This window comes from Panthera tigris, chromosome C1 (assembly GCF_018350195.1).
Source record: "Panthera tigris isolate Pti1 chromosome C1, P.tigris_Pti1_mat1.1, whole genome shotgun sequence".
Taxonomy (NCBI): Eukaryota; Metazoa; Chordata; class Mammalia; order Carnivora; family Felidae; genus Panthera; species Panthera tigris.
In genome coordinates this window covers 165,466,519-165,488,934 of record NC_056667.1, presented here as the reverse complement: position 1 = coordinate 165,488,934, position 22,416 = coordinate 165,466,519, and the positions used below count along the sequence as shown (strand labels likewise).

At 37.5% G+C, this 22,416-nt stretch overlaps 1 protein-coding gene across 3 annotated transcripts in view; it reads left to right on the top strand.

The window, feature by feature from the left end:
• The window catches only part of CCDC141 (coiled-coil domain containing 141), a 226,154-nt gene that overhangs the window by 157,622 nt on the left and 46,116 nt on the right, over window positions 1-22,416 (top strand). For 2 of the 3 annotated variants that reach the window (XM_007083895.3, XM_042994800.1), the window contains exons 10-14: window positions 7,230-7,371; window positions 9,115-9,234; window positions 10,910-11,101; window positions 16,630-16,809; window positions 22,132-22,311. In XM_007083895.3, coding sequence (XP_007083957.2) covers window positions 7,230-7,371; window positions 9,115-9,234; window positions 10,910-11,101; window positions 16,630-16,809; window positions 22,132-22,311 — 814 coding nt within the window. Of the gene's footprint in view, window positions 1-7,229; window positions 7,372-9,114; window positions 9,235-10,909; window positions 11,102-16,629; window positions 16,810-19,987; window positions 20,064-22,131; window positions 22,312-22,416 lie in introns of those variants that run through there. The other variant, XM_042994801.1, reaches the window with a different exon arrangement.

Sequence of the window (22,416 nt, the reverse complement as noted above, 5' to 3'; positions counted from 1 at the left end):
GCAGAGCAACACAGAGATGTAACAGAAGGGTGTGTAGAGTGTGACTGGAAGAGATGGAGACAGTAGAGAAGGGCATGAAATAGCATCAGAGTAGGTAGGAGTTAGACTGTATTCAAACACTCATTGGCAACAATGGCAAGCATTTGTGTGCTTTATATAAATTAAAAGTTTTAGTCCCTAAAACCACCATGTGATATAGGTACTGTTATTATCATGGTCTCTATTTTGCAAAGGAGGAAGCTAGGGCACAGAGAGATTCAATAACTTTCCCTATTATCAGTCACATGGTAGTAAGAGGTAAAGTGAGTACTAGAATGCAGGTCTGAACCACTATGTCAGTTTTCTAGCTCTGTCTATTCCTTTCATTGAACTTTAATCAATAACAAAAAGCCTGATCACGTGGATTCTTTTTGTATTCTAGCATGCTTAAAATGTGACAATGTACTCCACCTATCTGCTAGCTTCAACTCCAGTCTGCCCTTCCCTGCAAAGTTTTTTCTTTCAGTTTATTTAAAAAGTTGTTCAGTGTACATATAGGCATCACATTGACATGCCAGCACCAAGCTTCAAGGGTAGTCAAAGATATATAAACCTGGCCCTGAATCTCAAGAATGTTACTAGAGGCTAGTCAGGGAATAACACATCCAGGGAGTGTGCATGAGGCATGAGGAAACCATGGGGACAGTGGGTGTTGGGGCCACCTCTTCAGAGAAGGGAGACACAATTCCTAGCTTCTAGGATCAGGATAGGTCACGGGAAGGACTTGAGAAGGCCACTGTTGAATTTGATAATCTGACATGGATGAAGGCTCTGCATCTAGCCAGGATGAACAGAATCAGTATCTACCATACAATACTTTTTGAATTCCTTTGTATTAGTCAGCTCTACCTCCTGGCTTCACTTTTCATTCTGTGGTGTTCTGAATCATTCTTTAGTTGTTGGATTTGTAACAGTGTTGTCTCCCCTCCTAGCTCATGACATCATTTTCAGGTCAGCCTTCAAGGTCAATCATGTAGGAAACCTTTTTTATGTTCCTTATCTTAGTATTTACAAACTAGGTGGCTTGATTTGAAATGTTATGGTGCTGGTATGATATTAAAAGAAAGATTTTATCATAGTAAAAATATTTTAAAATATCCTAAGTGGAAAACAAACAAAAACAATCCCCACCCTCCAACAAAACAAAACAAAACAAAGAAACAAAAACAGAAGTTTCCTTTTCCTGGTAGAGTTATCTATGGTTGTATTTACTGGAATTCTACCAAACATTTAAGGACTTAAAATAACTTAAAAGAAAACAAAAACAAGTTTGATAATGCATTTAGATGGTAAATGTCAGATACTGAAATTTAGGATATTACAAAGTTGAGTTCTTAAGGTAATTGTTAACTCAGCCACTTTCCAAATATTTTCAAGTGTATATTAAATTGTACCTTTTAGGGGTTGAGTAAATGTTGTAACTGTAAGCTGGGTCTGGTAACATTGTCAATGCTTTTATAATTCTGAAACTGTTAGTACGGAAGACATCCTAAGTTCACACTTTCCCTTGCATCTGGAAGTAATTAGATTAGGTTCTTGTCACATATCTAGAAGTCATTCATTACAGTATGAATTTGTTCATGTATGCTGTTGATGGTGTGATGTGGAAGTAGCAAGAATGCCAGAGGAAGAAGGCCTGGGGTTATGGAGTCCACAGAGAAACTCCGACTAAAGAGGCAGAAATATGTGTGATGGATGACTGAAAAGAAGTCCTCTCATATTAGAGAGAAAAACAACAACAACACAGGAAAGAGTAAGGGAGAAAAGTGAGTGGGCCTATTTATGAATAAAATGCCCATCATGGTGCTGTTTAGAATAGTGCAAACCTGAAAAACAACCTAAATATTTCCAGAAAATCAGGAAATGTTCAAATAGTTTGAGGGCAGGCACATCATGGAATATTCTGAGCCAATATAGAAAGTGTGTTTTTGAGGATTATTTGAAGACAGAGAGTATCCTTACCATATAATGTTAAGTGGGCGAAGCAGGTGTGTAGAGAGCACCATTCTAACTTTGCAGGGAGAAAAGGGCTGCAAAGAGAAACACTTTTTTAGAAAGAAACACATTAAAATGTAATTTCATATTTTCCAAATTATCTTAAATGAGAATATTGGTCTCTTTAGTTCTTGCCATGCCCTTTTTATCTGAGGATTTGTGTCATCAATTATGGAAAATTTTCAGCAATTATCTCTTTAACTATTGATTTGTTGTTATTCCCTCTTTTCTCTTCTTTAACTCTTGGCAGAGAATGCTGGGGCCTCTGGGTCTGTCTTCCAGGACTCTGACCTATCCTCTTTGCATCTTACTCTCATTGACTCCCTCACATTGATCTCTTTTGTTGATTTTTTTCTCCAGTTTTCATAACCATATTGATTTTATTTCTGGGATTTCTAACTCATTTTTTATATCTACTTTTGTTTTAGTTCTGACTGTTTTTGTTTCAGAGTTTCTTATTCTTTTATTATGGGTGTTGGTTTTTTCTTTGTCTTGCTAATGATCTCAGTTATGTTGAAGTCATCTTCAGATTGCGCTACTTGCTTTGTTTCAGATTGAGTACACTTCTTTCTTGATTGTTGAATGTCTTTTCTTAAGATTTATACTCCTCATGTGTCTTGAAATTTTAGATTGTACTCTCACCTGGAGGAGAAGGGTTATTTTCCCTGCTTTCTTCTCTCCTCTCTGCTCTTCCCTCCTTACCAGCTTTGAAGTAACTTCCACCTGCATTCAGTGTCTCCAGTCTAGCCTGTGCTGTTTGATCAGGGCCACCCGCAGAGATGCTGTGGTTTCTAGAGATGCAGCAGAAGGTGGGGTGGGCTTCCTGAGTCTCCTGATGTGTCTGATTCTTGGCCTCAGTACCAGTTGGCTATAGCGTTTTTCAACCTTCTTTTGCAAGGAGAAAGAACACCATCCCTTTTGATTTCAGGTAGAATCCTAGCTATGGTGCCCTTCACACAGGACATATTTTGCTGTGTCCTCCTAGGACTGGAGCTTGTGGCTATCTCTGCAAGCATCTGGACCAGAACCCAGGAGACCTGTACTTTAAGCCTCACTTATCTACATTTTGGTGGTGAGGGATTGGTAGTGTATATAACTTGAGTCAGAAAAAAAATTTGTAAAGACATACATTTCACTTCTACAGTATGAATAGCACTTTTTTCAAAGTAGGGATAAAAACCAGAGAGTAGGCATTATTTCCTCCAAAATAAAGATCATAAGCATGAAAGGGCACTGTTTGGGTCCCTGTCAAAAGAAGCAGCAAGCTATGGATAAGGAAAATATTTTTTCCCCATTTTCAGAGTATAATTTGTTCATAGACAAAAAGAAAAACTATGATCAGCTGATTCCTTCGGATGAGAGAGTAAGCTGTCAAGTACTTACCATCTGGTTCAGCTCCTAATCCAGATGGGCTGCCAATAGTAATTTATGAAAGGTTTGAAAGCAACTTGCTGTCCTCCAGAAAGAACCATGAGAACACATTAACATTGGGAATTGCTCCCTTCCCCCAGCCCCAATTTGCGACAGATGCAGAGATGGGGCAACTGCTTCCGAACAACAAATAGAACTGTCTATTTTTGAGCTAGGAGTCAATATGTCTCTGCTCTTTAGAAAAAAAAAGTCAGTCATGTTCCTTCCCCCCTTCCCTCTCTTCTACTGACTCAGTGAATAAGGGAGTAATGCAGCCATGATGGAGTTTCTGACAAATGTCTGCAGAAGCCCTCACAGTCTGTCATTTCTGAGTATCTGTGATGTTTGGAAAAGTCAAAATCAACATCGGGAATAATCTGGTGTACCTCATGTTCATGCTACAGACAGGCACCATCTAATCCATTCTTAATAGAGGAAGCCCAAAGATCAATCATTAGATACAAAGCAAATTATAGAGCCACAGGTTGTTAGACCCAGAAGTCCACGGTTGGCCCCTATCCACCCAGTCAAGCAGCACCTAAGTAGTGTGGCTTCAGAATCAGAATGAAATGACAGGGCACTTTGTCCAAGTTTATGTTATCTGCCCTCAGTTCTTGCCCTGTCATTTAGTTAATATTACTGTCAAGTAATAAGACTCATTCCTGAGTGACTGATGGAATTCTAGTAATTTATTTTCAGTTCACGTAAGAATTGCTGGCAGAGAGTGAGGTCATATTTTTCCTTTGATCAAACCATCTGCTTTTCAGGCTCTGAGGAAATTGCCAATATGCATGCTATACATGTTTTAAAATGTTCTGGAATGTTCAAAAGAAAAGTCTGGAATCAGTGTTTAAAATTTCTAACTGAGACTGATGGAATCAGAGCTGGTTGTAACCCACACATTAGGCTTTCAGCAAGAAAGAATGGAGAGGGAGTGGTTACTGGGGTTGGAGTTCTGACAGATATATGCCCATTGGGAATCCAGGAAAGGGAAGAGATTAATGCTTGATCAGACAAATGATCTAGCTGACATAGGGAAAGGAAAACCAGAGCTGGCTAGGGTAATTCAGAACTCCTCATACTGAGGAAGGGGTCCATGCCACAAGTAAAAGTGGAGTGCACACTGGACAGGCAATAACAGCAGACCTAGGAGATTCAGTGGGCCCCTCTAAGGCTTTAAATAGGGAAGATGTATCAGTCAACCTAATGATAAATGCTAAACGTCAAAGAAGAATTTAGTCAGTCTTTGGATAGCCCAAAACTACTGTAAATGAGCAAAGAGCAAAGTCATCATTGTTTGAAACCTAGTGGGGACTAGTGACATTTTATACAGTAACTATCTGTGCATATGTTTTTCTTAGTCTGTCTTCTCTTCCCTTAAATTTTGATTAAAGTGTATTTTATTTCATTTGGAAATATACATTGATCTATTAACAAGGCTCTGTGCTTAGCACTGCAGGAGATATTTGTTATATGAGTGAAAAGAATGTTGTCTTTTCCCTTAAAGAATTTATAGTGTAATAGATATATACAGTAAGACACACATTACCACAAAATGAGACCTAATCTGGATTATTGAAAAACCGAAAATGAATGGTCCTTCCAAAGACAAAGAGAGATTGTATTTTCTTGGTTATGATTCATCTAAATTAAAACTGCAAGTTGCTAAAGAGCAATATTTTTACAAAAGGAACGCTTAACCTGGTTTTGTTTCCTCATTTCTGTCCTCTGTGCTAGAGGTCCCTTTAAAACGTGAACTTGGACAAGTGCCCCTCTAGTGATCACTTCGCAAACTACAAGCAGACATTGCATTAGAGAAGTCTGCCAATTTCAAAAGAACATGCCATGCCAGTCAGGCTAATCCTGTTTCCCTTAACAGTCAACTCCAGAGAAAGTGAAATTTTAGAGGACGAATACCCTCCCACCCTCTGTCATGTGTCAAGACTCTGAGGTCATGTGTGGACTCTGAGGTCAGATAAAAGGCTCAAACCCCAGCTCTGCCACTTAATAATGGTGATCTGGAGAAGTTACTGAGCCTTCCCGTTTCTCAGTTTGCTCATATGCAAAGTGGAGATATCAATTATACCCAGATCATAAGGTATGAAAATTAGAAAAGAGACTACTTCAAACATTAAAAATGCTGCCTTGTCACAAACATTAAAAATGCTGCCTTCAAACATTAAAAAAGTGCTCAGTTACACATTTACTTTCACAAACTGTTCTCTGTACCTTCTTTCCACATTGCTGCTGGTTTCTCACTTGTCTTTTTTATTTATCTTTCTCATTCCAGATTTGCATATTCTACAGAGAATATGCAACTTATATAGGACAACTTATATTGGAACTTATATAGGACAACTGGGCTTTTAAGTGCTTTTTTAGTATAGAATGTCCCAAAGTCTAAAGTCAAACTATAGTTGGTATTACCAGTATGCTGCTTTTATTTACAAAATTTGTGGACTTTAAGTATCACTAGAATTATTTCTGTGAAACTCTCCTGATTTCTTGATTATACTCTTCACCATCCCTGAGTTGTTAAAATGCAACACTAATTGTTTTAAGTGTAACATCTGTGGAATATTATGTGTGAGGAATAAGATTTCTCACAGTGGTTTCATTTTCTTCCCCCAATTAAACTTCTCTGGGGCTTCAGTGGAACCCCCAGGACATACGTGAATCCCACGCACATCTGACAAGATTCTCAAGCTGCCCGATGAACCTTCACCCCTTTGGCAGCTTTATTGTCATTCCTGTGAAGTTACTTTACCTCTCAGTCATTTGGGATCTTGCCCTCATTTCATTACTAATTAAATTTGTTTTTACAGAGTCATAAATTAATTATTTGAGGTAAAAATTACTGAAATCTATACCTTGCTCCAAGATCTTTTTTAACTCTGGGTAATTAAATTTAAGAGGTATCGTGTTCATCTTTGTTAGTATTTGAAAGAAATGACTGACACAAAGTTAAAGACTTCAAAATTTCTTACATAGTAGGAGAGACTCTGTCTTAGGGGTAGGTTGAAAATTAAGAGGTGCTCACTCCATCAGCAGTGTTTGTTCATTGTCTTGCATTGCTGGTAGGCCTAAATTGGACGTGGTTAGGAAACTAGAGCAAATGGGATCCAACTCTAAGGTCATGTATTGTTTTAAGGGCATGTGCATTTAATGAGATCTCGTGTCACTTTTCTCTTTCTCCTGAAACCAGTACACAGGTGAAAAATGACAATATGAGGCTTAGTCTCTTTTTTATGAACAAGTACACTAGATTCCTAATTGTTGGTGATAACTTGGTTTTCATTTAATGAATACAGCCTTGAGCATTTGTAATCATTGAGAACAAGGAACTTTGTGTTACATAAATATTTTACCCTATTGGATTAATAAATGGCTTGTTAATTGGTTGATCCACATTTCTATTCGAAGAGCATCTTTAGATAAATGAAGCTTTTAAATAATACCCCCAGGAAAACTCTTGGCAAACATACTGTGTTTTTTGCCATAGGGTTCTCAAAATATTTTAGAGAAATATTAAAAAGTAAACCTTTAGAAAATACTAGACCTGGTTGCAAAAACCCATAACTCATCTTTTCCCTCAGGACCAACTGATTTAAACAAAGGAACATAATTTGGTTTTACTTAACTTCTGTTATCCTAAAGCCTGAAGCTTGATAACTTTTATCAACTCATCCCTATCTTGAAAGAGCAGATCCACTTTCAAATGTTCCTTGCTCATGGGGCTTCTGTATCAAGGTGGAGTGAACTAACAACTGACTGGTTCCATTCAGCTCTCAGATAACCGGAGTCCATGAGATGATGGGATGCATTCAGAGACGAGTGGACCATCTGACCAAACAGTGTTCAGCGCACAAGGAATTTGCTCTTAAGAAACAGCAATTAACTGCCTCAGTGGAGGGCCACCTGAAGAAGGTAGTTTCTTAAACGTGTCCTCCTTTAGCTACTAATTAGATGCAACTCCTTACCTGCTGTTACTAGATGGTATGGCAACCGCAGCATGGGGTGCATGGCGGGCAGATAGTGGTGGGTCTTCTTTGGCTTCTCTTAGGTTCCTCATTGGGTTTTATAATTGAACAACATAGAGTTGTACTTCACTATTGCTCATCAACCATTCCTGTCCCAGGTTGCTAAAACTTGACATGTAATCCTACCTGCCATGCTAGCCCTGAACACAGGTACACAAAGGCAGTTTTTGCCTTATGCAGAACTGAAATGTGTGCATGTTGAGATTGTGTGTCCTTGTTTTACATGGTTTGGTGTTGGAACACCATATTGGAACATGGTTCAGTTCCAATATGCACAAATTTCAGGTAACATGGTATTGTACAACACAAGGACAGCAGATAAATACCAAAAATGATGTCTCAGAGATTTCCAGAACAAATTGTTGTTATCATACTTTATTGAAATAGACCAGTACAAAGGACATGGCCATTCTGAATAAAAACAGATGTGAAAATCGTCTTCTCAGAGTGGAGGCAATGGCTTAGTACAGGAAAACTTTATTTCCTGTTTTCAAAGAGGAAGAAAACCAGGCAACTACTATTTGACTAAATTAAAAAATTACTTATCTGTAGCTGGGACATACAGCAAAACTAGTAATATCTCAATGACATTAATGTTAATGAACCTTGTTACCCACACTGGGTCTCAGATTTTCAATGATGTCTTCATCCGATACAGTGGACTCCTGTGCCTGACTCAAACAAGTAGAATTAGTAGGCCTCACAGGAGAGGGCATTAATTAACTGTGTCTCTGTCTAAATTGCCTTCCCACCTTTATTGATCAAGCAACTTGGGAATTTGAGCCTTGTTCTGATGCCTGGGTCCAGGGAGATTCCAAATATGGCAGCAGCTGTGGTGCCACATTCTCTAGAGCTTGAGACTCAAGCTAATTTGGTGGTGGTGGGCAACACAGTAGGAACTCAGACAACTGTTGCTCTTTGTCTTTCTGCCAATTCAGAGCCAATTTGACAATGGAAAGCATGGACTCTAGTTAGAACCAGGAGATGAAGAACGCAACTTGGATGGAATAGAATCCTTTAAAGCCTGCTTTTTCATTGATTCATGTGTACTGGAAATCAAGTCATAGTCCCCCACGTTCATCAGTTAAATGGCCTAAGCATGTCCCTGTATTTTACTGTCACATATACAGGGTTTGGTGCTATCCCAGTGTCCCTAAATATAGCGACCCATAGGTTACCCAGGCCTTGGACCTTTACTTCAAGATGTGCCTGTAAACTGGGCCCCATTCAACTTACAGTAGATGATTGTGAGTTAATTAATCAGATAAATTCATCTCTGATGATGTGTTAGCAAGCACATTATCCTTTCTAGGAAATATAGATAATAAATTCTTAGAAGATATGGATGATTATTTATATCTCATTGCTGTTAATAAAATACATGTCTGTTAATAAATGTATGTCTATATGCCCTCTGTTGGTGGGTCAATAGTATTATGTCATATGAAGAGCAACATTATTAATTTAAACACAAAATTCTAAAATATTTAAAACTGTTTTTAGATGAAAATTGGTATACCCACTTAAAATACAATGGGAATATGGGGTAGAATTTATGTTTTCTATACATATGCAAACATGTATGCAAATATATATTACTAACACTGCAATATATTCTTTACTGGTAAAGGTGGAAACGTCAATTCAGAAAATCAGTCCAGTACTTTCCAATGCAATGGATGTCGGTTCCAGCCTTTCTGAATCAGGGAAGATTTTGAGTAAATATTTGGAACTAGATATTCAAGCTAAGGTAAATTAAATAGGAATTATTATTATGGTTATGATTTTATAAATATGATTTCTTTTCTTTATATTCAGTGGCTATAGAACTTAATGCTAGCTCTTTTGAGGGTTATAATTCTAAATATTGTGGCAAATAATGGCTTAAAACTTCTATTGTGTGCATCTAAATTACTTATACTTCAATGTGCATTTATTAGGGCGTTGAGCTCACTAAAACTTTGTAACCTGGTATTAAACACTCATTTGGCCCCTTTTCCTTGCCGGGGAGATGTTAGCAACTCCTTTTGGGAGGCCAGAGGAGGCAAGGGAGAGTGCTTCTCTAAGACTATTTGTGATTTTCTGCTAGAGTAAGTTACAAAAGAAAATTACCAGAAGCAACATGCATTAATGCAAGATTCCAGAAAGCAAATAAAAACACAATCTTGTTTGCAAACCCAATGTTCAGGGACAGAAAATACCCTCCTCTTCTTAACATCTTCTCTAGCTCCCCCTTACCCCTTTCACATGACACTTAGGTCAAATATTCTAGCTAGTGGCTCTCATCTGCCCTGAGTCCCAGTCTGCCCCAATGGGTGTTTAGGAAGGTAAGTCTAGCACCTCTCCTGGCTCACCCAAGTCAGTAGGCAATGGCCTTGTTACTCCATTGGTTCTAAGCCAAAGAACCTTCATCATGTTCGGGAAGTCACAGACAAGCCGATTTTTTTTTAATGGAGTGTTTTTTACTCATTATTTAAAATGTTTAAAATAAAACGTATGTCTGAATTCAATTTCATTGTTTTATTTTCAAAATTTTAGAAGGAACAAGGAAATTACGTGGGAGAAACTCCCCTGCTTCCTCCTACCCAGAGTGCTATCTGGACGCAACACTTGGAAATGAAAATTAGCTTCATTCAATGCAGTACTTGGGAAGCATATTAAATACAAGCAGGGAAGCAATTCCTCCTTGCTGTAATGACAGTGAAGCTTTTTTCTTTGGTTTTTGCTTGATTCCTAGCTTAGTCTCATGTAAAATTTTACATGGTTCTTTCTGGGTCAATTGTATATGTAATGTCTACAATACCTGTTTATCCATTTTATCAGTGAGATTTTACTGCCAGAAATTGCACCCAAAACAAAACACAGAAGAGTAACCCTTTAGGCTGTTTAGATTTCATATGTAACATTTCCCCTACATTTGTTTAAAAACCCTTCTAGATCAAGACTTAAATAAGACTGCATAATTGACATGCCTTTATTTTATAAATTAAAAAAGGAGTAAACAATTTCTATTAACTTGCCATCTCTTGTATAACAAAATTAGTTTAAGTATTTGCTAGAGCTATTGTTAAATTCATAAAGCCATTCTTGTGTATAATTATTATATAAATTATTTAAAACATATCTGCCATTTGGTTTTGTAACTTTTCATACTAACCTTTCTTCTATTTGTGACACAGAAAATAAATGCTCTAAATAAGAAGTGGAGCTGACAGAGTGAGAGAATGGTTTGAAATGGTTTTCATTTTAAGATGACTTTTTCTTTTTTTTTTTTTTTAATTTTGAAAGTTGTGCCTTTCTTTCATTGAGGAGAGCTGGTCTGAGTCCAATTAATAATTGTAATAGATGGTGTACAGCAGGTAATGAAATGTGAATGTTCATGATTCCCCTGTCAGCTTCTGACCCCCTGTGCTTGGCTTCCATAGGAGACAGCACAAGAATTAGAAGCAGCTACAAAACTTATGACAGAGAAAAATGAATTTGAACCTGACGAAGTGGCATTGCTTTCTTCTAAAGCTAAATGGCTAGAGGAAGAATTAAAAATACTTGGGCGAAGCATCAGCTCCAGGTCACAAGTCCTGCAAACTTATGTGGCATTTCTAAAGTCATCAGAGGAGGTACGGTGCCTATATGCTGACCTTCGTCAGCAAGGTGGCCTCTGCCCATCTTCCTGCTTTCTCTGGGGATGGAAGCCCTGGTGGGTGGGTCCATGTCCTCCAGTCCCATGCATGTACTCACTTACAAGCTCTTTATTCAGCAAGGCACCATACAAGGACTCAAAGAGTAAGTTGTTTTACTAAAAAATAATGCAAGTGTGTAGGTGTAGATATATTCACAATAAGCAAAGTGGTTGTATCGGAACACTTTCTACTGTGGCCTACAAACATTTACAATATCCTAAACATAGAACAAAATTATTTAAAAATAAGTTGCCTTCTACCATGGATCTTTTTGAATACTCGAGCAATTAGTGTGATTCATTTAAAATACATATACAGAATCAGAAATTACGGGCGTTTGGGTCCACTCTCAGATCTGTCTTGTTTGATGCCTCTTAACGAGTTTTCTCTGAGAGCTTCCTCTGAGGCACTATTTTGATAGGGTTGTACCAGAGGTTCTGTAAAATCCTGTCTAGTAGACCAACATTCCCTCTCTCAAAGGTCTCAGTCTCTGGAAGATGACATCAGTAATGGAAAAGTGCTAGGGTCCCACCTCATTTAACTCTGGTGGCAGTGCACACAGGTGCACACAGACCCTGCTGCTTTCAGGGAGGTGGGTACTGGCCTAGCAGGAGGTAGAGCCAACCAAAGTTAGGGAGCATGCTCGATTTCAATTTTCCCACTGACACCCTTCCCTCCTACGGCCACCGTCCTGTCTAAGCACATTTCCTCCATCAGTTCTCATTTTGCAATGTTCTCAATTCTCACCACTCTGGAGAAAGGCCATGCCCGGTCCCTGCAAATCTCAGGTAATACCTTTTCCACCTCTCTCCTCCTCCTTTTGTCATTTCTTAGCCCTGAACCCTCATGGTTTGGGGCAAAGGTATTACAATTGACAGGATTATCCAGTTGATGAACATATTTGCTTGAAACTTGAAATGGTGGAGAAAGTACAAAGAAGGGCTGTTTTCTGTGTCTTCATTGCCAAAATGCACCTGCTTGGCTTCTAGTTCAGCATCTATTTCCATGGCCACCCTGGCCTTCGTAACCAGGAGTCTCTCTAGGGCTGGAACCTTAGCTTTGTAAGAAACATGTTCTCAGAAGGACCTCATGCCCTTTCATCCTCCCTGCCTTCACCAAATCTGTTCTCCACCCTGGTGGAGCCTTCTGTCCTTCTCATCTTGGCAGTGCTCCTCAGTCTGTCACCCTCCTACACCCTCAGGGTGGCCTTCTCTCCTCACCGGCTCCTGCTTACTCATTTCCAGCCTGCTCCCCATGCTGTCAACTCCCTGCCTTCTACCCTGACCTACACTGCCAATTCCCAATTCTAGATCAGTACAACACTCTATTTACTCAGCTTCCACTTCCAAGCTTCCACAGGAGTCTGTGGAAAATCATACTGTTGTGCTGATTGGTACCATTACAATTTGTGGGTCTCTGCTTGGGTCCCCCATATGCTCCCTAGTTGGTGCCCATTCAGTAGCAATTCTCAAACATCTTACTCCAGTTTACATCCCTAAATCTCAGCCAATGCCTATTCCTCATATGTGACTGAAGAAAAACAAGACCATCGAGCCTAACGGTCTTGACCTCCTTGGACTTCCAAACCTATTGACATGTTCACTCACCCTCCATTTGCCAATAACATGAAGTCTCTATTTGTGCCTAACACAAATCAGTCATCAGTCTCTCCCTGTACACACCTACATCCTTCAGAATCTAGCTTCAGCTAGACCCATCCTCTAATTGTTCAAATCTGCTTTTTTCTGTTGCTTCCTTCTCTTTGGTCTGTATCTATGCCCAATGGTCTTGCCCTCACCAAGGCTGTCACTCTGTACTTTTCCTTCTCTTCACACCTGCACTTCTAGAATGGGAAGATGACACTTCTTGTCTCTGCCTGCTCCCCAAGCCTCACCCCACTGCCTCTAGTGTCTTCCCTGTTCTGTCCTGGCAACTTACCAGTTGACAAATGACATGGTGTATTTTCAGTCTTCACCCCGCTTGATCTTTCTGCCACATTTATTTAAATAACTCACTCTCACCTCCCATGACTTTTTAAAAGACAGATTTGTTGAAGTATAATTTACATAGGGTAAAATTCACCTACTTTAGAGTGTAATGATTTTGAGTATATTTACAGAGTTGTGCAAAGCATCACTGCACTCCAGTGTTGGTATATATATATTTCCATCACCACAAATAGAGCCCTGGTGCATATTTTTAGTCAATCCTGGCTTCCAGCCCTCAGCCTCAAGCAACCACTGATCTGCTTTCTGTCTCTATAGATTAACTTTATTTGGATAATTCATATAAGTGACATCATCTTGTCTACTTCTTTATCTGTTCCTTCTCCTTCTTCCTCATTTGGTTTTCTGTTCCTGAAGTGTGGTGGATCATGGAGCTCTTACCTGTGCTCTCTCTTTTGGACATTCTATATACTTTCCCTGCAAAATTTGCATCCCCACCTATGGTTTCAATTCACCAATAACAAAAAACAGTTTCTCAGCCCCAGCTGTCTGAGCCCCAGATCAATGCTTTCAACTTCTAATCATACTAATGACCTGTGTTTCCTATAGGCTCCTGAACACAACCAGTTGTCTCCTTTTCAAATATGTTTTTCTTCTGTATTTTGGCATAAATGACCCTGTCATTTTTCAAAAGTCCAAGGTAGAAACTTCACAGTCTTTTCTGAGCCCTCTCTCTCTCTCGGAGCACATGTTTTGTACAAGGCCCCATGCTTTTCATTCCTGACTTCATTTAATCCTTATAACATTTCTATGTTTAGTTACTATTATGCCTACTTTAAAAATGGGGGAAACTGAAACTGAGAAGTTAGGTATCCAAGATCAAACAGCTAGTAAACATGGAAGCTGAAGTTCAATCCCCAGTCTCCTCCCTTTTGTTTTTTTTCCTATATCAAAGGCCATGCTATCCCTTGTTTATGTATAGGGGCAACCTAAAAGATTTCTGAATCCCCCTCCCCTCTACTTGTGCCTCCTCTTTCTTGGTTCAAGCCCCCATCATCTCTTGCTCAGCTTAAAGAAATTGTCTTCTATCTGTTCTCTCTGCCTCCTTTAATTCTCCCCTACACTCCTTTCAGAAAACGGTCATTCTAAAGCATATCTGATTGGATTACCTCCTGGCATTCAGACACTACGAAAAATTTAATTTGTGAAACAAAGTATAAATACCTTTACCAAAAATGGATGAAGTATTAAAGTTTATCACTTATCCAAAACATAAACTAGTACTGATTCAAGGGAATTCCTGTACTTACTTACATTCAAGGCTTTTTTGAGAAGTTGGAAAAAGAGGATGAATTAAAGTTTATGTTTTTAGAGTTGTACATTACAGACAGCCCATCAAATTGACACTGATAGAAGTACTGATAGTTGTCATGCTGATTCTGAATCATTGTGATAGCTATCGGTTGTTTCACACTAATGAGAATCTGTCACATCGTGTTGGTTACAGCAGAAACCAAGCTGAAACCTGCTGGCCAGTTTTATCCTGCCACAGTGATCCCTCTAGCTTCTTTCTTAACCGATCAGCTTATGCAACCTGAACTTCATTCACACTAAGAGCTTTTATCATGCTCTGAACCAGTCAGTGTTTTCACACCTGTGCTTTTGCACATGTTATTTCACACCTGTGCTTTTGCACATGTTATTCCTTCCATCTGGGATCTCCTTCTACTCCCTCTCACCCTGGACAATTCTGAAAGACACAGATCAAATGCCACTTCCTTTGGGAAGTTCTTCCCTATTTACTCTGTGTAGAGTTGGTGGTCCCTCTGTGTATACTTGTTTTTTTGTTATGATAATTTGCTTATGGTTCTCTTTCTCCCAGAACTATCTTTGGGAACCCAAGGAAATAAATGCTTAATTCTTACTAGGGAATCTTAAAAGACTCCATGGAGGAGGTAGCATTTTAACTAGTTCATGAAGCATAGGTAGGAGCAGAAAATTAAGGAAAGATCATTCTTGGCTAAGGAAAGAAGCATCAGCAAAACAGAAGCATGAATAAATGGAATATGGGAAATGAGAATAGAACTGTTTCTGAGCACATTTGCAGGCTCACCTATTAAGTTCATTTAGATGAAGGATGATGTTAATGCCTTTAAAATATAGTGACTAACCATTGCCTGAAATTTCTCTCCCTGTTAGATTGCTCTTTCAGTCTCATCCTATTGGCTATTAAATATTAATTTAATGCATAAAAGCTTGTGTCAAAAATTTTCTACTATTTCTACATTATCCAATTACCTGTTAATCCATAGTTCTGCAGGTGCATTTGGTTTTATATAAGCTCTGATCAAAGACAGTGATTTAAAATAATCTAGTATTGCTAGCATTGGTTACCAAATGAGGAAATAAAATTTTAGGCAGGTGAAGTAATATACCTTAGTAAGATTAGCTCCTGAGGCAGTTTAATATTAATACTTGCACAGAAAATTAGTAATTGTACTTTTTATTCTGGTTTATCACTGATTAGAAATTGTGATTAATAATCACAAATAATTTTTCACAGGCTTATATTTATTTATTTCTTTCTGATTTGTATTCCCTGGTTGTATGTGTGTATGTGTGTCATATGTCTTTCTTCTGAATTATAAAACTCAGCTTTAAATGGGGCCACCCTGGTCTTTGACATTAATTGTCCCCAATTGCAAAACATGCACATATATAATACATAAATATGGTTTTGGCTATGGTAAGTAGGTCTTATAGGTAACAAACTTGTCAGCTTAATTTGCTACTGAGGGGTACTCCTGTCTGTCAACAACCTAAATAGATTTGCATGACTTTTCAGTTAATTGACAATATTGAATAACTATTTAAAAAATTCTGAAATGTTTGGGGCGCCTGGGTGGCTCAGTCAGTTAAGCGTCCGACTTTGGCTCAGGTCATGATCTCGCGGTCCGTGAGTTCAAGCCCTGCGTCGGGCTCTGTGCTGACAGCTCAGAGCCTGGAGCCTGTTTCAGATTCTGTGTCTCCCTCTTTCTCTGACCATCCCCTGTTCATGCTCTGTCTCTCTCTGTCTCAAAAATAAATAAACGTTAAAAATAAATAAATAAATAAAATAAAAAATTCTGAAATGTCATTTCCATTTGATTTTTAAATAGGCTTTTATTAGAATCTACTGTTATTTTTCTTTAAAAATGTTTTTAAGGAGTGCCTGAGTACCTCAGTTTCTTGAGCATTGGACTCTTGATTTCAGCTCAAGTCATGATCTTACGGTTTATGAGTTCAAGCTCTGCATCGGGCTCTGCACTGACAGCACGGAGACTGCTTGGGATTCTCTCTCTCTCTCTCTCTCTCTCTCTCTCTCTCTCTCTCTCTTTGCCCCTCCCCCGATCATGTGTGTGTTGTTGTTGGTGCACGTGCACACATGTGTGCACACTCTCTCTGTCAAAATAAATAAATAAACTTTAAAAAATGTTTTTAAGTGTTTTTAATTTTCATTTATATTCTCATTTTTTTAAGCTAGAGGAGCAGTGTCAGAGCCTAAAGGAGTTTTACCAAACTGAAATCCCACGGAAGGAAGAGGATGATGCTGAATCCAAGTGTCAGTTTGACTCAGCTGAAAAGCAGTGGCAGCTATTTTTAAACAGGAGCTTTTTAACTCAAGACCTAGGACTTGAGTTCCTTAATTTAATAAATATGGTAAGAATGATATTAAATGTGTCACACCTTCTGCAAGGATTACTATCAAAGTCAAAATCATAAATTCAAGTTCAACTGTCTGCTAATCAACCTTGCTGGTTTAGGAAGTTTTTTTGTTTGTTTGTTTGTTTTAGCTTTATTCAACCTAGAACAGTCCTAAAGCTCAGAATTTACATGCTTATTTGGTCTTAGACTTCCTATTAATTTATAATGAAGGCTATTTTTTCAGTAAGGATGGATTTTTATTTATTTATTTTTATTTATTTTTTAATTTAATTTTTTTTTTAATTTACATCCGAGTTAGTTAGCATCTAGTGCAACAGTGATTTCAGGAGTCGATTCCTTTTTGCCCCTTACCTATTTAGCCCACCCCCCCTGCCACAGCCCCTCCAATAACCCTCTGTTTATTCTCCATATTTAAGAGTCTCTTGTGTTTTGTCCCCTTCCCTGTTTTTATATTATTTTTGCTTCCTTCTCCTTATGTTCATCTGTTTTGTATCTTAAAGTCCTCATATGAGTGAAGTCATATGATATTTGTCTTTCTCTGACTGACTAATTTCGCTTAGCATAATACCCTCTAGTTCCATCCACACAGATATAATGAAGGCTATTTTAACTACTAAGAAGAAAGAGTGACTGTCATCCAAATACAACATTGCCACTATTACACAGAGACCTCAGTAGAGGTTCATGCAAAAGTTCTGTGTTATTTTGAGAATATGTAACAAGGTCTTTACAAAATTTCCAGGAGCTTAAGACAATATCTAGGATGAATCATCATTTTGAAAAATTTCATACCATAGCAGATCTTTCCATAGTGAAGCTCCATTATATTTAGAAATGTACTCTAAATTTTAGTTAAGTTGTATTTGTAAAATACCCTAGAATCTTTATATCAACCTGTGGCTGATAAAGTTCTCTACAGAGTTTTAAAAAATAGCTACTCCAACTCTCCTTTAATGCCTCAAGTATCTTCCTAATGAAACTGCTCATGTCATTGTTACAAAATCCCAGCTACTAGAAACCTTTTTTTTTTTTTTTAATGTTAAGCCAAATCTGTCTTTGTATCGGTTTCTGACCCTCTGTAGCTACACAGGGGGAAAAAAAATCACATTTCATTCTTTTTACACATGTAAGTCCTTCAAACATTGAAAACAGTTGCTATGTCTAATCTGAGTTTTTTAGGCAGCTACCCACATATAAATCCTTTCCATCATTTGTGAGACAGTTTCACTTCTCTCTGCATCCTAATTATCCCTCCCAGAATTTTCTATGGTTTGCCAAAATCATTCATGAAATGTAACCAAAAAGTGAGGTACAACATCAACACAAAGTACAACAAAGTGGACATCATTTTTTACTAAGGAGACCTAAGACTATGCTAGCATTTTTAGCAATAATTTCACTTTGCTGATTCATATTAGGCTTGTGATCAAATACAACTCCCATTACATTTTCATTGCAATTCCTGCCAAGCTAGATCACTCCCATCTTATATTGGTCAAGCATTTATCTTTCATATACAAATGTGGGCCTTTATATTTATTTATTACTATTTAATTTCATTTTACCTATGATTCCATCTTATTAAAGTAAACTTGACCCTGCTATCTACTACATTAGCCATCTTTTCTAAGTTTAAGTCTATATATTTTATAAGTAGGCCTTCTATGGCTGCAAGTAGACCTTTAATAAAAGTGTCTATGGGGCAAGCTGACGTCCCAACCCATTCAGCAATTGCTTGATTAGACAGTTTTTTTAAACAATCCCAGATACTTCCAATAGTACTTTATTTCAACCATTAATTCACAACTTTTTTCCTAAGTCTGTAGTGAGACAGACAGCTCAAAGAAAGGTCTGCCTACAAAGTATCCTATCCATTACATAAGTATAATTTGACATAAATCAGGTTGACTCCTTGTGATCAGGGAATTCTTCCCAAAGTGCTTACAAGCTTCTTGATCGATGATGAAGTCACTGCACTGATTATCAATGTAGGGCTTACCAATCTGTAAATTATGTAGTCCATCCTCTTCCCCCTTGTGAAAACCAGGGCATTCTCCTTTCTCTAACTTTCTGGCACTTTTCTTATTTTCTGTAGATTTGCAAAGATAACTGACATCTGCAATTTTCCCAGTGCTCTGAAATGTGATCAATCTCAGTCTGGAGACTGAATTCATCTGGAAGAATTAGGTTCTGTAACTCTTCTCATCACTCTGAGCAACTCTTTATCTTCTCTAGCTCAACCTTCGTGGTTTGAAGACCATTCTTATTAAGTCTATGTGGGGAAAAAAAGTATTTATAGTGCTGATTTATCTAATACTATTCTTAAGCATCAGAGAAAACTTGCTAAGCAATTCGCCCATGTTCTTATGTTGTACGGGTGCTTACTGTAAAAACTAATTAAGTGATTTTTTCATTTGGAACATTTAGAACATGATTATCTATTGATCTGTCACCTTTCACATTTTTACTTTGTTCGTTATATAGTCTTTAGTCTCTTAATTGTGTACTTCTCTAATTTACACCCAGAAGGAATTCAAATATTTGCAAATTGCATTTTTGTCTATCCTTTTTATTATGACTTCATTTCAGAAATTTACTTTTCAGTTATGAAATTTCCAGTTGTATCTTTTTTTTAATTAGATTTCAATTACCAATGCAATTATCTCTCCTGTCCTCTCTACATCTGTCCTGTACTCTCTTGATCATATTAATCATGGGTATTTCAAAGTGTTTGTCAGCTAACTCCAACATCTGAGCCTGGAGTTGTTTCTGTTGTCTACTTTTTTCTCTTGGTTTCCAGTCATGTAGCCCTGTGTTGGCAGGACTGGTGAATATTCATCAAATATCAGACATTATGTATAAAACACATGCTTTACCTCAAGGTCCTTAAAAACTGTCATATAATAAAATTCTTCCTTACTGGTAAGAATTAAGATCCACATAATAGTTAACTTTATTGGTTCAGTAACATTCTGAGATAGGAAATCATTGGTAAAGCAAGTAAAACACAGTTTTAATTTCTTCATATTTTTTGGACCATCAGGATTTTAAACAAACATTATTGTTGAAATGTGGTAACCAGTTTGTGGTTGCTAAAGAGGAAGAAGGCCTGCTGGCATTTTCCACTGAATGTTCTGCTCTTGATTGGGTTGCTGTGGCTCATCTTTTCAAGGTTGACACCGAAAATTTTTCAGTTCATCTAAAAAATCATCAAGATCAGAGAAATTGATTTATGTGAGAACTCTGGGCAGACATGTTAATGAAAGTGCTAATTTACTAATATATAGCAGTGAATATCAAGGATGCTATCCAGGATACTGCCTTCCTGTTATCAACGTGTCTGGAAAACAAGACACACCATTCATTGTGCCTGAATCCAAATGGAAAATGGGTAATTTAGTACCCTATTAGATAAGATTATGGCAATTTTTTCCATGCCCCTAAACAGAAGTAGAATGAGTAGCGTGTTTACTAACTAGACCTTGGGCAAATTATTTAATCTTGGTGAGTGGTCAAAATACTCAAGTCTGCCAAGTACATAATCACTCTTCTTGAATCCTGCTAGCTAGATAGCACAAATACTACTGTGCACTCCCTTTTCCAGGCCTCACTAGAATCATACCTTGCTGATTATAGTCGACATTGATATGCTGCAATTTCCAAGTTTACATTAAATTATATATTATATTTTGCTTAATAGTTTCTTAATAATATGTGAAAGATACCCTAACTTTATTTATAGCATCTTTTAAAAAAATATTGTTCGGGATGGGTTCTGCTGAAGTTGTCGGATATCTTTCATGATATATTATCATCTTGTTAACCATAGTTACAGCATATATCATTTTATTTCTGAATCCCCAAATTCATAGGCGAGATCTTATTTAGAACTTGCAATTATATTCTTTTGTAATTAATTGGCACTTTATAATGTCTAAATTAATGTAAAAATATAAATGTGAAATATTAATGTCATTTAAAATAATTTAGAAATAAGATGGTCAGTTAAAATACTCCAGCACACATTCATGACACTGTCTTCTGACTACAATCTAAAAGATCCCTTGACTTCTAGATCCCTAGCTGTAATTGTGATTAGAGTAAAACCTTGGATTATGAGTAACTTGTTCTGCAAGTGTTCCACAAGATGAGCAAACATTTCTAATACATTTTAACTTGATAAACAAGTGATGTCTTGGAGTACAAGTAGGACGTGATGCCGAATGTCACATGATCACAACTGAGCCAATGGTTCTTGAAGTTGGCTTTGATATACAAGTGCTTTGGATTATAAGCATGTTTCCAGAATGAATTACGCTTGCAAACCAAGATTTTACTGTATAGAAATCTATGCACATTTGCTCCTGAGAAATTCAAGGATTTATTGAGAAAGGCTAGCCATCAAAGTAAAAAGCCATTGTTTTGTCAACTAAATATTCTTCTGCATTTTTTTTAATGTTTGCACTCACAAAAAAGTACATGGTTTTACTCTTTACTTCTTTTATTCTTCTGACTGCAATTGAATTTCCCCTGTATAAAACCATTGTTTATAGGCTTTCAAATCAGGCAACCAGAACATGTAGAAATTGGACATGTAGAAATGAAGAGGACTCTGAATTTAGATGTTGTGATTCTGACTAATAGTTTCTTAATAATATGTGAAAGATACCCTAACTTTATTTATAGCAGGGATTTAAAAAATATCGTTTAGGATGGGTTCTGCTGTGTATTATAGGTGCATAATAGAGATAAAAATACAGAGATATATAGATGTACATTTCAGTTCTTACAAAAGGGAGTAGCTTTAAGAACTGCTCACAAAGAAAATTTGAAATAACTGTAGTATATACAATGGGATAGTTGAAAGAGAAAGGCAGACCCCTCATATTTCCTGATGCTGAGACTTTGACATATTCTAATGAGTTATTTAACATTATTTACAATGTTAAAATAAAAGATAGAATATACTTCAAAACTTATGCATTCAAATAATCTTAACTTCAACATTTCTGGATCCTGACACTCATTTAATCACCCCTTAAGCCCCAGGAAATAACCAGACTCTGGCTAGGGGTGGAGAGGGTGGGGAGTCAAACACTACTGGATTTTAAAGTACTCAGGACCTGGTGTCCAAGCATAGACCAGAGGTTCTGAGAGCCCCACTGTGCCTTTACACAAGCATTCCAGATTTGTCTTGATCTCAGAACCATGCTCCGTGGTGGCCATGATCAAGTGTTTGTCTCCTAAAAGAGTGTATACAAAAATTTTGTGTCTCTTGGGGAAGAAAAGCCATTATATGGATTGTTAATTTAACAGGCAAAAAAGAATGAAATACTAAATGTGAAAAATGAAGTGCACTTTATGGAGAACACTATGGAAAGCCAGAAGGCAGAAAGAGAAGAACTCAGCCACCTTCGGATGACATGGCAACTTAAAGCCACAGCAAGCAAACCTGTGAAACAGCAGTGGGGAGCATTCAAAGAACAACTTAGAAAGGTACAGGAACATGCATGGATATCATTAAGTCTTAAAAAGGAATGAAATTCTGATGTACACTGCAACATAGAAGAGACTGTAAAACATGATGCTAAGTGAAATAAG